Source organism: Orbicella faveolata, unplaced genomic scaffold (assembly GCF_042242905.1).
Source record: "Orbicella faveolata isolate gen_17 unplaced genomic scaffold, um_ofav_v1 contig_34, whole genome shotgun sequence".
Lineage (NCBI taxonomy): Eukaryota > Metazoa > Cnidaria > Anthozoa > Scleractinia > Merulinidae > Orbicella > Orbicella faveolata.
In genome coordinates, this window is record NW_028301563.1 from 4,167,464 (window position 1) to 4,182,356 (window position 14,893).

General features: G+C 39.8%; 2 protein-coding genes and 2 non-coding genes across 4 annotated transcripts; 1 reads left to right on the forward strand and 3 right to left on the reverse strand.

The window, feature by feature from the left end:
* Positions 1-44: 44 nt before the first annotated feature.
* LOC110068095 (uncharacterized) lies at positions 45-5,373 on the reverse strand. The gene is made up of 7 exons (XM_089271296.1): positions 5,057-5,373; positions 3,810-3,893; positions 3,161-3,229; positions 2,565-2,679; positions 1,805-1,905; positions 1,643-1,724; positions 45-764 (listed from the first exon to the last, which is right to left on the reverse strand). The coding sequence occupies exons 1-7, from the start codon at positions 5,348-5,350 to the stop codon at positions 685-687; spliced, it is 825 nt and encodes a 274-aa protein (XP_089127422.1). The 5' UTR covers positions 5,351-5,373; the 3' UTR covers positions 45-684.
* An 18-nt stretch (positions 5,374-5,391) lies between these two features.
* On the forward strand, positions 5,392-10,750 carry LOC110068094 (stomatin-like protein 1). Its single transcript, XM_020775466.2, has 8 exons — positions 5,392-5,593; positions 5,704-5,804; positions 6,270-6,336; positions 6,976-7,058; positions 7,588-7,791; positions 8,019-8,074; positions 8,306-8,439; positions 9,168-10,750. Exons 1-8 carry the CDS (start codon positions 5,518-5,520, stop codon positions 9,653-9,655), a joined length of 1,209 nt encoding a protein of 402 aa, XP_020631125.1. The 5' UTR covers positions 5,392-5,517; the 3' UTR covers positions 9,656-10,750.
* Positions 10,751-12,027: 1,277 nt separating this feature from the next.
* Positions 12,028-12,100, reverse strand: Trnat-cgu (transfer RNA threonine (anticodon CGU)). Its single transcript has one exon. It is a non-coding gene; the product is annotated as a tRNA-Thr (tRNA).
* Positions 12,101-14,567: 2,467 nt separating this feature from the next.
* On the reverse strand, positions 14,568-14,640 carry Trnat-cgu (transfer RNA threonine (anticodon CGU)). The gene has a single exon. It is a non-coding gene; the product is annotated as a tRNA-Thr (tRNA).
* Positions 14,641-14,893: the final 253 nt, after the last annotated feature.

Here is a 14,893-nt window from a genome sequence, read left to right on the forward strand (position 1 = left end):
CTACACCTTCTGTCGTCGCTATAACCAACAAAACACTGCGCTCATTGTTTTCGATACTTTTATTTACAATTGAACTCAGCTATGCTAAAGTTTCACCAAATTGTTTGATTGTTACTTTGCTACCCCTCTGTGCAATGTTGTTTTTCTCTTAAGGCACAAGATACTTCACGTTCTTGAGGCAACATTGAACGAAGTCTTGGCCTGGAAAATTAGTTGTGAGTACAGGTCAACCACGCAGGCTTCATGTCGTGAGGAGGTCTGTCAGTGTCTCTCTGTATCCTCACCAATCTTCCACCAATGGTTTGATAGCACAGTCGTTTGTACCGTTTAAACCTTCTTGGAATCGAAGTATGTACGTTTGAGTGTTACTTCCAAATTGTTACAACTTTGTCAGAGAGTATTGGAGGCCACTGTGTACCATTCATGTTTCTAAAACAGTAACATTAACAGCTTGCAGGTAGAAATTGCCTTCACTGCTTTGAAGCCATGAATACATTTGAAGAAGTTAGAAAAACATAATTCAACTGGTGCAACAAATAAGCAGGAACCAGCAGCCACATGTAATAAATCCATTTCACTTCATCCTCTAATGGAGAATCTTTCACATTCCAACGGCTTTGTGGATCTGTTCTCGTTATTTTTCGTTTTTGTGTGATCACTGATACACTGCCCATCACCAGTTCATCACCCAACCCACTCCTCCAATTGAAGAGGATATCTGGGACCAGTTGCACATGAAATGTCGAGCTTCTGAAAGAATGCACCTGGTAAAAAGACAATAAATTTTTAGATTAATTTTTTCCCGGATTTTTGCTACGTGAACTTTTCAAAGAGTTTGCGAAAGGTTTGGAAAGGGTTTCATGGCGTTTCAAAAGGGTTTCAAAACGGTTTTAAAGCGTTTCTAAAGGGTTTCTAAAGGGTTTCAAAGTGTTTCAAAAGGGTTTCTGCAGGGTTTCTGCAGGGTTTCAAAGCATTTTTGAAAAGCGTTTCCAAAGGGTTTCCAAAGGGTTTCAGAATGACCTCAAAATCCCCTAAAATCGTTTTGTGGATAAGACGTGTTTTCGTATGGAGGGTCACAAATGGACACAAGTAGGTTTATTTGCATTCTCGTCCCAAGAGGCCACGATCTGTTTGGTCAGCACCAAGATTCACAACCTCTGGGTATATCCAACACCGGAAGTCTGAGATTCACCAACGTCCTGTCAAATCCGACAAATGTGATTGGCTCAAAATAAGAAATGAATACCCTACGCATGCACAGGAAATTGGGTTCGGCCAGAGGTTGCGGTGTGGTGGCCTCATGGTTAGTGCCTCGTCTCCGGATCGAGCAGTCTGGGTTCAAGCCCTGGCCGGGGACATAGTGTTAAAGTGTGTTCTTGGGCAAGATTCTTTACTCTAACATTGCCTCTCTCCACCCAGGTGTATAATTGGGTCCCGGAGAATTTACTACTGGGGGTAACCCTGCGATGGACCAGCATCCTATTTAGGGGGGAGAAGCAATACTCCTAGTCGCTTCATGTCACAAAAACCAGGATAAGCACCGGCCTGATGGGCCACTTGGCTTGTATACAGACTTAACCTCTTTTTACCTTCATTTCTCGAGAATGAAAAGAATAATTGTTAACTGTCACTAACTAGATACCTTTGGTAGATATCCTGTGTGTGGAAATAGCAGATAACACTGCTGCAGTGTTTGTTCTTACTTCTGAATCAGTAAAGCTGAGCTGGAAAATAAAAGCACAGTCAAAAGCATAGTAATTTTCCAATTAAAAAAAGCAAAACAAATTTAAACTTGCAAAGCTACCTTTCCTACTCCAATATCGATGATTCCATCCTTGTCACACTTGTATGGATGACCCTTTTTGTATGTTTCGACGGCGGAGGCAATGTCATCAGATGCAGTACCTGAAACAGACAGCAACTTCATGAAATAGAGGCTGCAAGCAGACTCCCGAGTTTGGGTCCGGGACGCGAGCATTTAAGACAGTTTCTCCCCATATAGTTTGTTCCCCCAGTGTGCATCGCGCAAGTAATACAGTCCATCAACAAGGTCTCCTTTCCTGTTAGTCCTTACAAGCTGCTGTTAGCCTACTCTCAGTTAGATTATACAGCTCAAAGTTCTGCCTCCATAGTAATCCTCCGTTTCCAGTTTTAACAATGTTGTCTAGTTTCTAGAAACTTTATTTTTCATGTCAGGGTTAAAAAAAAAAAACTTGAATTCCATCTTGCCCTTTGAACATGCAGCTCTCAGATTTTGCTTGCCCTGGACAGATCTGTTTTTGAGGTGACTGTTTTCATATTTAGTTAGCAGAACACTTGGCTGGGCCTTTGTCCATCAGGCAAGTGAGAATGAAAAGTTACTTGCCAAACGGGAAGATCTCCTTGTCCCAGACAACTCCACGACACTTTTATCAAGCCCTGCATGTACTGGTACTTGGCTATCACAGAATGGAATGGTTTACATGAGAACTTTGTGCTGGACTTGTTAATGTCATTGGGTGCTAATAAACCAAATCCCATAACTGCTAATGACGTGTTAAATTTGTGTTCACTGGACACGTTACCTCTTCGAGTTGTTGGCATCTTTTCTTTAAGTATTTGCTGTAACGGTTTCATTTTGTCCAGAAATTCCAGGGTGCAGAGACACTGATCAAAGTCTGTCACTTCCCCAGCAGCAACCTTGATTCAATAATAAAGTCATATGCATGTACAGTACAACTGTGCAATGTTTATTCCATATTTAAAAAAACAGGTAAATTATATATTTTTGAAAAAACAACAACAACAACCACAACAACAAATGTAATAACAAGCTAAATAGTTTAAAAATGTTTTGGAATGAAATAAACTTCATCAGACCAACAAATAAAAGAAAATTATACTGTTCGTTGTTCTCGTAAACTTTGAGTTTGTTGTTACCCTTTCAGATGTTCTTCAAAATCTTACCCTCCACATTGTGGAAACTTTTGTTAATTGCTGCAATGGTTCCAGAGGAGAAAAGCAATATGATATATACATATATAATATTTCCATCTTTTGTGGGAGTAAAATGGTTCATTGATACTAACCAAAAAGAATGCCACAAAAAATTACTTGTTATTTCTTTTCTTTTTTATACCATTTACACATAAATTGCATGCAGAGCAAACACATAAAGTACCTTTTTAATGAGTTCCTCTCCACCTACAATATTTCCCCCAGCATTCCTTGCAGCCTCAGCAGCTTCATCCTAGTAATTAACAGAAGGTTTAAAGCACCAAATCGGCTTTTTACAACAGTTGGTCACATGACTAATAATTCCTAAACTTTTAGCTACAGTTAAACGAATTATTTAGAACTGGAAAGAGCATGTTTTAAATAGCCAGAACAGCTATTTTTAGACCAATGCCATACATATGCAAGGTTGAGATTTAATGATTTGAATATTGTGAAAATAATATTATACAGTTTTGTATAGAAGTGAGGAAGCTTTGCCCGGCAGAAACCTTTTCCTTTATTGATCACAGTGACTACAAAAGGAAGCTACTGGCATATAACTATTGGACATAGAAAGAGGGGTAAAATATGAGGAAGAATGGAAAATTCTAGGCCCTTAAACTGAAAGGCAGAGATTTTAAGGCAGTTTAAAAACTTGCAAAATTACAAGTATTTGCATGTCCTTACTAGTGAGGATATGGAAAATAACTTATGCTTCTCGGGTCGTGGATGTAGTTTTGTACAAACTTAACAAGTGGCATATAATTTTCCAATAAAACACTTGTGTCTATATAAGAAATACTCCTATTACTGTATACATTACAGCCTTTTACCTTAGCAAAAACAAGAACCTTTCTTTCCACTCCATATGGTTTAGGAAGCAACATAAGACCATGGAAAGGATTGAGCTTGCTCTTCTGTAAAATGTAACCAGAATGCATTGTATTGAATGAATCACCTTCTAGTAGCTTCTAGTGGCACAATAGTATAGATACGTCCATAATATTTGCTTTGATTCTAAAATAATTTCTATTTACAAGGCTAAAAAAAGTTAAAAGTAAAAGCACCAAACGTTTTCGACACTAGGGTAAGTAAGATGACCTAGATGACTTAGATGACCTAAAGACGACCTAGTGTCGAAAATGTTCCATGTTTTTTACTTTTAACATTTTTAGCCTTGTAAATAGAAATTTTTTTATAGTATAGGGGTGTTTGTGTAGAAATACCCTAACACAGAAATAGTGACTTACTGGGTAGAACTTTGGAAAACACAAGAAATGAGTGGGTACTATTACTATTTCCCAAGACATACAGTATCCTTTTCAATGTCATTGAATTCAATAAAACAAAGAAAAATACAAGAGCAAAATTGAATAAATAATAAATAAGACTGCACCTTCATGTGACTTAATCTGCAAAACTAATTAAAAACAGTCATAAAGTAAATCAAAACAGTCTTGTGATATAAATCTCCTTAAACTTGTGTGATCCTACATGAAAGTTGACAAACAAAATAAACAATTGATCAGTCAGTTGATTGGTTGATTACCTTACTGATTACCAGTTTGACTGAAAAACTGATCAACCGACCAACCGACTGGCTTATGATATTTGTAGACTGCCAACTGCAGACTACATTAATGCCTAAATAGCAGTCTGGTTAGCCTGAATGTCACTCCAGCCTGAATAGCACTCAGTTAGCAACTTTACCATTAGCTATCGACAATGGAAATGATAAATGATGTTAGTTGAAAATTGTGCAGTCTGCAAATTTTACACACCACTGACTGACTGACTGACCAGCTGACTGATTGACTGACTGGCTGACCGACTGACCGGCTGACCGGCCAACCAACCGACACATCAACTGGCGAACGATGACTGATGCTGACTGATGCTGACTGACTGATTGACTGACATCTTTTCACAAGCTAACTTCAACCCTGACAGGTACTTTTGGAAACCAATAGTAACTAAACATGTAGTTGTTCAGTTTTAAGTTACCACATGAAGGGCCAAAAAGTATTAATTGAATGGGATATTTGCAATCAGTATGTAGCCCTCCTTACAGATTACTAACCCTCTTTTCTCCCATGTCAACTCTGAGGTGAAGCTCTACAATCTGGTCTGTAATCCCGCTCAATGAAATATTATACGCGCGTAGAGCACTCAAGGCTTCACTGAAGGTGTGCTTCGGGGGGTCTCTATCACTCAGTAAATAAACGTTGTTATCTTGGAGCTTGAGATTTTCGTATGGCGCAAGTATTCGTTTTCTCCGATGTCTTTTAGCGGCAAAACTCCGTGAAAGGAGTAAAATAGGACTAGATCTCAACGTGTAAAATCTGCGCCCCAAAAGACAAACTGGCGCCGCCATTTTGGATTTAGTGGATGACCGCTGACTACATTGTTGTTGATTAGAAAATCAGACAAATCGGAAGAAACTGCTGAGAAACACGAGAATGCAAGTGTCAGTGTGGTGCCTGTTTGTGTTGTGCAGATTTACAGGGTGAAAGAAATAGTTTAAAATCTTCTGAGGTCTCTATGGCGAAGGCGTTCACTTACAGCCGATTGCCAGAGCATCAGGTAGCAGTGTATTACGATGGAAGCGACAAAGCAGGTGCAATTTTCAAACGACTTACAGCTTATTCACAGATTTCAGCTCAAGTTTAAACCTTTCAAATCCTCAAAGCTCTACTTATTATCACATTTTCCTTCTTTATATTCTAGAGAAACCATCAGAGTGGAATATCGTGGAATGTTTCGTTTCATTCTTGTCTTCGATTCTTCTCCTTTTCACGTTTCCGATATCACTATTTTTCTGTCTAAAGGTAAGCTAAGTCTAAAATAAGCTTTACATCTACTGTACTTCTAATAGACATCGATAAATTCTGTCAAATCAGCGAAAAAAAAAGAGGAGACTGCCTTTCAAAGGTCATGTCGTTATATGGCAACCCAACACTGCAGCCTTTCGGCTGTTAGAATAGATTTAAATGCGCTTGACCTTCAGCGAAGGGAAGCCGATAAGAACTGTTTGACTAGAAGTATTTATATGTTACAACAAACGCCTGCTTACAACTGTGGTACAACACACAACTACGGAGCATGCTCGAAATTGTAGAATAAACAAAATACATGTATGAAGGACTTTTGCTTACAAAAAACATTTATCCTTCATAGCAAAACAATTACATATTTACAGCTTAAATTTAGTCAGGCAAGGAAATCATATTTGTAAAAATATTACTAAATGATTTTTGATAAAAAATTTATCTACCTTGACATGATATACTCAGGTGATAAAGGATTATGAGAAAGCTGTCATCTTTAGACTGGGAAAACTGTTGCCTCCAAAGGGACCGGGTTAGTTAGTAAATAATCATAGTATCCATTTATTTCTGAATTCTAAATGATTTGTAATAGTTTATGATTTGTAATAATTTGTGATTTTTACATTAAGTGAAGGTAGTTTGTTCTAAATTCTGAATCAAGCCATATTGTGAAAGTCTAAATTTAAATCTCACTTTTTCATCAAAGGAAAACTATAACAATATAATTTTTAGGTAAATATTCCATGAAATATGCAAAATTAATGATGGGTACATGAAGATTAGATGTGAGAGGCGCGGTGGCCTCATGGTTAGTGTGCTCGTCTCTGGATCAAGCGGTTGGGGTTCGAGCCCTGGCTGGGGACATTGTGTTGTGTTCTTGGGCAAGACACTTAACTCTCACAGTGCCTCTCTCCACCCAGGTGTATAAATGGGTACTGGAGAACTCAATGCTGGGAGTAACCCTGCGATGGACTAGCATCCTATCCAGGGGGGGGGGGGGGGGGGGGAGTAGAAATACGCCTAATCACTTCATGCTACAGAAACCAAGTCATAGGAAATTGAAAATTAGAATCCAGACCCTGATTAGAACTAAAATGTAGGTCATTTGTTTTGACTGATGAAGTTAATGATTAACGATACAAGCAAATGTTGTAAATTCTATCTCATTTAGGAGTGGTGTTCATTAACCCATGTATTGATGTGTGGACTAGAGTGGACACAAGAGCAAAAGCATTCAGTGTACCACCACAACAGGTACATGTATTACTAAAAATGGGTACAATCATTTATACCATGCCATAGAAAATACAGCCAACCAGAATACAGGAAAGCCATTGCATATTTGACGGTATTTCATCTGACCTTCCAGTCATATGCCATGTATATGTCGCATTGATCATGTTGGCCATTGTATTTCCTATGGCATGGTGTAAAATAATAATTATGCATTGTTTTTTCATGGTATACCAGGGAATATAATATCAAAAATATTGAACTTGATATTTGAAAATCCTGTGACTAAAATGTCCATGAATCCTGGTTGCTTAACACGGACAGATCACAATGTTTCAGCATACTTGGCTGTTCAGCAGCTGAATATCTTTGCAGTTTTGACAACAACTTTCAAACAGTGATGTTGCTGCTAAAGCTTAGAAGAGTGCCTTGTCAGTCTCGATGCGATTTGAACCGATGACTATTATCAAACTGTCAAAGCATAATGTTCAACAACAATAGCATTGAAGCCATAGATCTGCTAACATTTTGAATCATTGTTTCTTCCAAGATACGTACCAGTGATGGAGGGCTTGCATCAGTTGGTGCAGAGGTACAATTCTGTATCAAAGATGCAGTTTTGTCCAAAACATCAGTCCAGGACCTTAATCATTCCTTGCGTATGCTGGCGCAAACAACACTTGTTAGTTCTCTGGCTTCCAGAAAGCTTCTAGAAGTTCAGCACGATAGGAAATTTATCAACAAACAAGTTCAGGTAGTTGCATGTTTCTATTCAATTTTAGTATGAATCTACTAGTGTTCTATCACGAATGCCGTTCTCTGATTGACTACACTACCCACTATCTATTCTGTGACCTGAGTGATATGATCACAGGTAATCCAGCTAGCATGTGACAATAAGGAGTAATGCTTCATCAAACTTGATCATCTGTCATTAATTTAATACAGTGACTCTTGATTTGTTGAACTGAATACATGTAGGATGTTGTTAATGCAGCTGCAGCCATTTGGGGTGTGGAGATAACTAGAATAGAAATGTAAGTACAGTCTGTATTTTTTTATCACTGCGTACACATATGTATGTACATGATAGTAGCTTGTATGGCTTGTAGATCAAATGTAAATTGTTTAGTACTTTCACATTTACATGTTTTGTATACATGTGTACACTGTCATTGATAGGCATACTTTGTGAACAGTGTCTTGGAACCCAATATGTATCGTCGTAAATGTTCCTTATCAATAGTTTTATTATTTTGATGTCACAGGTCAGAGGTCAGAGTGTTGAAGGAAGCTGATGAGGTTGTGGGCGCTCTGTCCGCTTTATTTGGTGGAGGATCACAGGGTTTGAACCTTGGAAATATGACCTTCGCTAATCCTGGCATGGCTGGTATGTTGTCAGGTATGTCCAGCTAAAATCAAGGGGAGCACTCCCGTATGAATAGAACGGGGGTGCTTATTGGTACCTGTTCAGCCTCAAAAGGTCCACTGCGGGAGCTTTTGTAGTACCTTTTAGGGCACTGAGTCCCCCCCCCCCCCCTCCCCCACAAAAATAAGACAGGAGATAATGTGTTGTTTTAAATTGGTACCTCTAAGGGGTGAAAAAAATTTGAAGCCACACCCATAAACCAGGATCTTGGTACCCCTTAGGGCTTGTTTTTGAAATTTCTGATGAGCAGCCTCATCCTTTTTAGGTGGGAGCCCCCCCCCCCCCCCCCCCCCCCCCCCAGGGCTAGATTAACAAGCAGATAGAAGTTAACACAATTAACTCAACCGATTTCCTTAGGACGTTAAAGGACTCATGAAAGTGAACTTTTGAGATTACAGGTTCAGAAATAGGTTACATGTACCACATATTGCATCTTGTTTCTTATGTGTGACATCTCAAGTTTCATTTGTCACCAACTGCATGACGCATCTCCAGAGGATGGGATTCAAATCTGGAGAACTGAGACCGTTGTTTTGAGAGGTCAACCTAGAATGAAGGCTCCATTTACTGCAATAATGAAAAGCCCAGAACAAACAGCTCTGTTTCTAAGAGCAGTAAAAAATGTGCATATTTTGTAGCTGATCACTTCTCTTTGTAATATTATCAAAACTGAGAAGACTTTGGTCTTCTTGTGTTTGTAGCAATGGGAGGTGGTAACATCCGCAGTGGACCCACCCTCCCCACCCCTGCTGATCTGTCAGTTGCTTCTTCTTGCTCTGGAAATGGAGAAACTGGCGCCAGCCTACTTACTCCTGAGCAGCTGGTAAAGTTGGTCAGCAGTGTCCTAAGTGAGAGCCTTGTTCAGGAGATTGGTGGCATGTTTCAATTCAACATCCTTGGTGAAAATGGAGGGACATGGTATCTGGATCTCAGAGGTGGACATGGAAAAATATATACTGACAAACCAGTAGATAATCCAGATGTAGTACTTACAATGAGTGTGGATGACATGCAGCAGATATTTTATGGACAGACAACGGCTTTTGATGCTTATATGCAAGGTACATTAAAGGTTGATGGTGACTTAAGAATGGCTATGAGTCTTGAAGCTATTGTCAAAATGCTGAAGGAAAAACCAGTCGTCCCTGAAAAACAAGTCTCACAAGGACCTGGAGTATACATTGTTTAAAACCTATGGTGGTGCCGATGTTTGGAGCAGATATTATACGTGTCTTACTAACACTGAAGCTTAAAGAAACTCATTGAAAAGAACTCATCGCCCAGCAATGGTTTAGACATACATTTAGTAAAATTTCTACAATTTAATGAGACACTTAATAGATTAGAATTGTGATTCTAGGTTTCTATCTAAGTATGTATGTATTAGGTTTTTATTTTGTCTCTTGCCACTTTTTTTACCCTTTAGTCTTGCAGTGATGGGTATATCCCTTCGCAGGACGTCCCCCTCCCCCCCTTCCCTAACGTAGATGTAGATTTGTGGTATCTCCAATAATTTACATAGCATTGTTTCAACATCTCATCACTCCCAGAGACACGTGGGTAGTCTGAGCATCAGCTTCACGCGCAAGGATTTTTGGGATCGTTTAGTTCGAAAATATGAGTTCTGATTGGTCAGTAGTTGCCTTTAGATCCCTGAGCTTTCTGTTGTTAAACAAACGATGTAACAAAAATTGATTTATTACTGCTTTCCACTCGTTATTTTGACTGTAAATACCATATCAGAAATGTTTCAATTTAGTTCTAGCCTAGTGTTCTTCGAAGTAGCTGTATATAGGCAAAATGCATTAAAGTTTCGAATATAACGACCTCGTAAGGTAAAGTCTGCATACGAGCCAAGTGGCCCATCAAGCTGGCGCTTATCTCCAGTTTCTGTAGCATGAAGCGACTAGGAGTATTTTTCTCCTCCCTGGATGGGATGCTAGTCCATCGCAGGGTTACCCCCAGCATTAGATTTGCTGGTACCCAATTGTACACTTGAGTGGAGGCGGGCACTGTGAGGGTAAAGTGTCTTGCCCAAGAACACAACACAATGTCCCCGACCAGGGCTCGAACCCGGACCGCTCGATCCGGAGACGAGCGTACTAACCATGAGGCCATTGAGCCTCCATTTACTCAGGGATTGAGCGTCGCTTATTTCGAAAGGGCTGCGCATGCGTCGGTTAAACGCTCAGTAGTTAGGTAATGACGTGCAAAATTTGGTAGCGGCTGTTGTAAATTTGTAAATACTATAAAATAAACATAAAAGAACAACATTTCAGGGTGACTTGAAAGTTTGTTGTAATCAGTTTCCTCCTTACTTTATGATAAGTGTTTTTTGAATGGAGCTTAGTCACGGTATTTTGAGTTATTTTGGCCACGTATAAAATTACCTTTAAATTGAAGATAACCTGAAAAACGTAGTTTACTAAGATAGAAAAACACCAAAGAGTTAATAATAAACCATAAAAGAAAAAGGATGGTTAAGGAGAAGATTAACACGGATTACATAAATTGAAGCTAAACTTTTCAAGACGAACAAACCGGGAGGTACCCCCTTTAAAATACATGATAGGCCAACAGTTGGCTTTTTCACTGCAATGCGTGCCTTAAATTACAGCACCCTTTGTTCAAATTCTCAATTATTCTTGACAACTGCGCAGAGCCGGAACTAGCCATTTTATCAAGCCGCTTGAGATGTCCACGTGAGCAAAATTCGCCTCCCTTGATTGGCTGTTCTACACCCTCCTGTACGTCCAATACTAAAGATATACGCTGTAAAACAAGACTTGTTGTTAGCTGGAGTATGACCGCCATGTTTCGCGGCATCGTTTTTCGTCGTTGGGCGCACGCGCCCGGGATACATGCAGCTAGCCATGTTGACCATGAAAAAAGAGAGTTGCAGTGGTTCCCTATTTCTATGCTTTCATGTGCCTCTCTTCCTATAGTTATGGTGCTCCGCTTGGCGGCCCTGCTCCGCTAAAAATAACACAATAACACAAAAGCAAGTTTGGTGACCTCAATTCAAAAGCGTGGTTTTATATACACTGTTCGTCTGTCGTTGATTAACCGCCCGTTGTCGGGTGGGGGGGGGGGGGGGGGGGGGGGGAGTTGGTAGCTGGGACGCGTTTTAGTGGCCGTTGCCGTTGTGGAGAGGTGGCCGCTGTACAGAGGTGGCCGTTAGTGGAGGATCGACTGTAACAACTATACAAAAAGGAAACAGCGTATAACCTTCAAGAAGTGATTTTCGATTTCATTTAGTTGGCATAGATCACTGATTCTTAGGTGTTTTTCTAGTTCAGTACTGCCAGAATGAAAATCATTAAAATATAAATTATAGTTGTTACATAGAGAGTTGGCGCTTTGAATTAAACCCGCTTTTCTCGTGGACATCTTCCAAATTCGTTTCTACCAGCACAACTGATAAAGTGGAGTTTTTATTTACTCCTGAACGTGAAATTAAATCTCGTAAAAAATAAATGACGAAGGAAAAATGGTCAACGTCACTGTGTGTACAAGATATACAACTTTAGTAAAGTTGAAAAATGTTGAAAAAGGTGTCACAGCCCCCGAAGAGATTTGAACTCTTGACCCCTGGTTTACGAGACCAGTGCTCTAACCACTGAGCTACGGAGGCCAGTTACATCACTTGCAAAAAAGTTCGGACACAAAAAGTTTCCGGAAGCAAAACCGTCCGAGAGTTTTAAGCGTCAAAAATTTTAAGAGTCCGTAATATTTACACTTCAGCATAAAACTTTTAAGCAGCTTCAAAACTCTTAGTTTACTTTATGGAGTGAACTCTAGTTGAGACACTGCTTGAGACTTGATAGAATTTGTGTTATTTTCTCGTCAATGTATCTGTAAAACATTGAGGGTGCAGTTCGCGGTCTAATTCGTGTTTTGTTGGCGCAAATATTTACCTTAGGTAGTTTCAACAAAGTGTCCGTAATGTTATAAAAGGTCATAAAACGTAAACGTCCGAAATGTTTTGCATGTCACGGTAATGTATCCAGTGGTTCATCTTGATCAAACTATTTGAACAGAGCACCAACAAACACTAACAGATTTTAACAACGGGAATTTATGACAATGGTAAAATTCTGGCCAGAAGAGGCTTTCAAAATCTCTCCGTAAGCCAGTTTTACTTTTCCTGAAGGTCTCTAGATTCTAGGAAGAGATAAATAAGTAGATATATTCGTTAAAGAAACACACGTTGATTCAGACTTAACTGAGTAAAAATCTCAGTACAAAATGTAGCCAATCAAATTACGTGTCTCCAGACCCACCCTTTCCTGTTGCCAAGGCCCCGCCTGCTTTGAGGGACGAGTGGCTCTAGGAACCAGGATGTCATTGAAGTAGATGGGTTGTTCTATTGTTCTTCGCTCAGCCGAATAGAAAACATTTCTATTATAAGTAAAGGAGACAAATGATACAAGAAATAGTGGAGGGAGCCGCCAGCAATAAGCGAGTTTACTAACAAGAATCTGAGCCACGCTGAATACAGGTTACAACCAAGAGAATAAAGGAAAAAGTTTCTCGCTATTTTAAACTACGATATGTACAATAAGGAAAAATCAGCCTCGAGTAAACTGGTCGGCGTCACGTGGTGTGATATTCACAAGGAGTGGTATATACAGGTCTAATTATCCCAATGGGAACTAATACAAAGCAACCTAATTAAACACCTAAAAGAAATACATTATACCTGGGGCATTTGGGCAAGTTTGGATTTTTGGGAGTAAGTCGCCAAATCGTCGCCAAGAGATTGTTACTGAGGGGATGGAGGCCCGTGATCCAAATGGTATTCTCATATTTCATTGTTTGGTGAAAATGAATGCTGCGACCAGAGTCGAGGTAACAATTCCGTCCTGAGCTCATTTTCATTGAATCTGTCGAAGAGTCTTCTTCTCAATCCATATGTAACTATGGTAACCATCACGGATAGCCCCTTACCGAGCTACAGAGACTCTGGGATCTCGATTGATCTAAGCTGTAAGTACAAAGAAAATGATTTATTTATCCGGACGATGGTAGAGTACGAGTAGTCCCTCTTTCGCTTAGTCCGTCGTGCGTGACGCGAAAGAAAATCGCGCGGCCATTTTTCTCTTGCGGTTTTGTTTCGCGTCTCGCACGACGGAGTAAGCGAAAGAACTTAAGCATGTTAAGGCATGGCTTATTTCCAGTGCAGATAGGGCTTGCCACAAGTTGCTCGGCAACTTTTTGGCAACTTTTAACACCTAAAAGAAATACATTAAACTTGGGGCATTTGGGCAAGTTTGGATTTTTCTTTTTTTTGCTGTTCTACACCCTCATGGATGTGATATACGCTGTAAAACAAGATTTGGTATTAGCTAGAGTATGGCCGCCATGTTGCGAGACATCGTTCTTCGTTTTTCGTCGTTGGGCGCACGCGCCGGCGATACATGCAGCTAGCCGGTTTCATGGTCAACATGGCTAGAACAAAGAGAGTTGCATGGTTCCCTATTTCTATGTTTTCATGTGCCCCTCTTCCTATAGTTATGGTGCTCCGCTTGGCGGCCCTGCTCCGCTAAAAATAACACAATAAAACAAAAGCAAGTTTGGTGACCTCAATTCAAAAGCGTGGTTTTATATACACCGTTCGTCTGTCGTTGATTAACTGCCCGTTGTCGGGGGGGGGGGGGGGGTTGATAGCTGAGACGCGTTTTAGTGGTCATTGCCGTTGTGGAGAGGTGGCCGCTGTACAGAGGTGACCGTTACTGTAGCAACTATACAAAAAGGAAACAGTGTATAGCCTCAAGAAGTGATTTTCGATTTCATTTAGTTGGCATGGATCACTGATTCTTAGGTGTTTTTGTAGTTCAGTACTACCAGAACCAAAATCATTGAAATATAAATTATAGTTGTTACATATAGAGTTGGCGTTTTGAATTAAACCTGCTTTTCGTGGATATCTTCCAAATTCGTTTCTACCAGCACAACTGATAGAGTGGAGCTTTTATTTACTCCTTAACGTGAAATTAAACCTCGTAAAAAATAAATGATGAAGGAAAAATGATCAACGTCACTGTACGTGCAAGATGTACAACTTGAGTAAACTTGAAAAATGTTGAAAAAGGTGTCACAGCCCCCGAAGAGATTTGAACTCTTGACCCCTGGTTTACGAGACCAGTGCTCTAACCACTGAGCTACGGAGGCCAGTTACATCACTTGCAAAAAAGTTCGGACGATTCCGAAAGTTCGGACACAAAACGTTTTCGGAAGCAAAACCGTCCGAGACTTTTAAGCGTCAAAAATTTTAAAAGTCCGTAATATTTACACTTCAGCTTAAAACGTTTAAGTAGCTTCAAAACTCTTAGTTTACTTTATGGAGCGAACTCTAGTTGAGACACTGCTTGAGACGATAGAATTTGTGTTATTTTCTCGTCGGTGTGTCTGTAAAACAATGAGG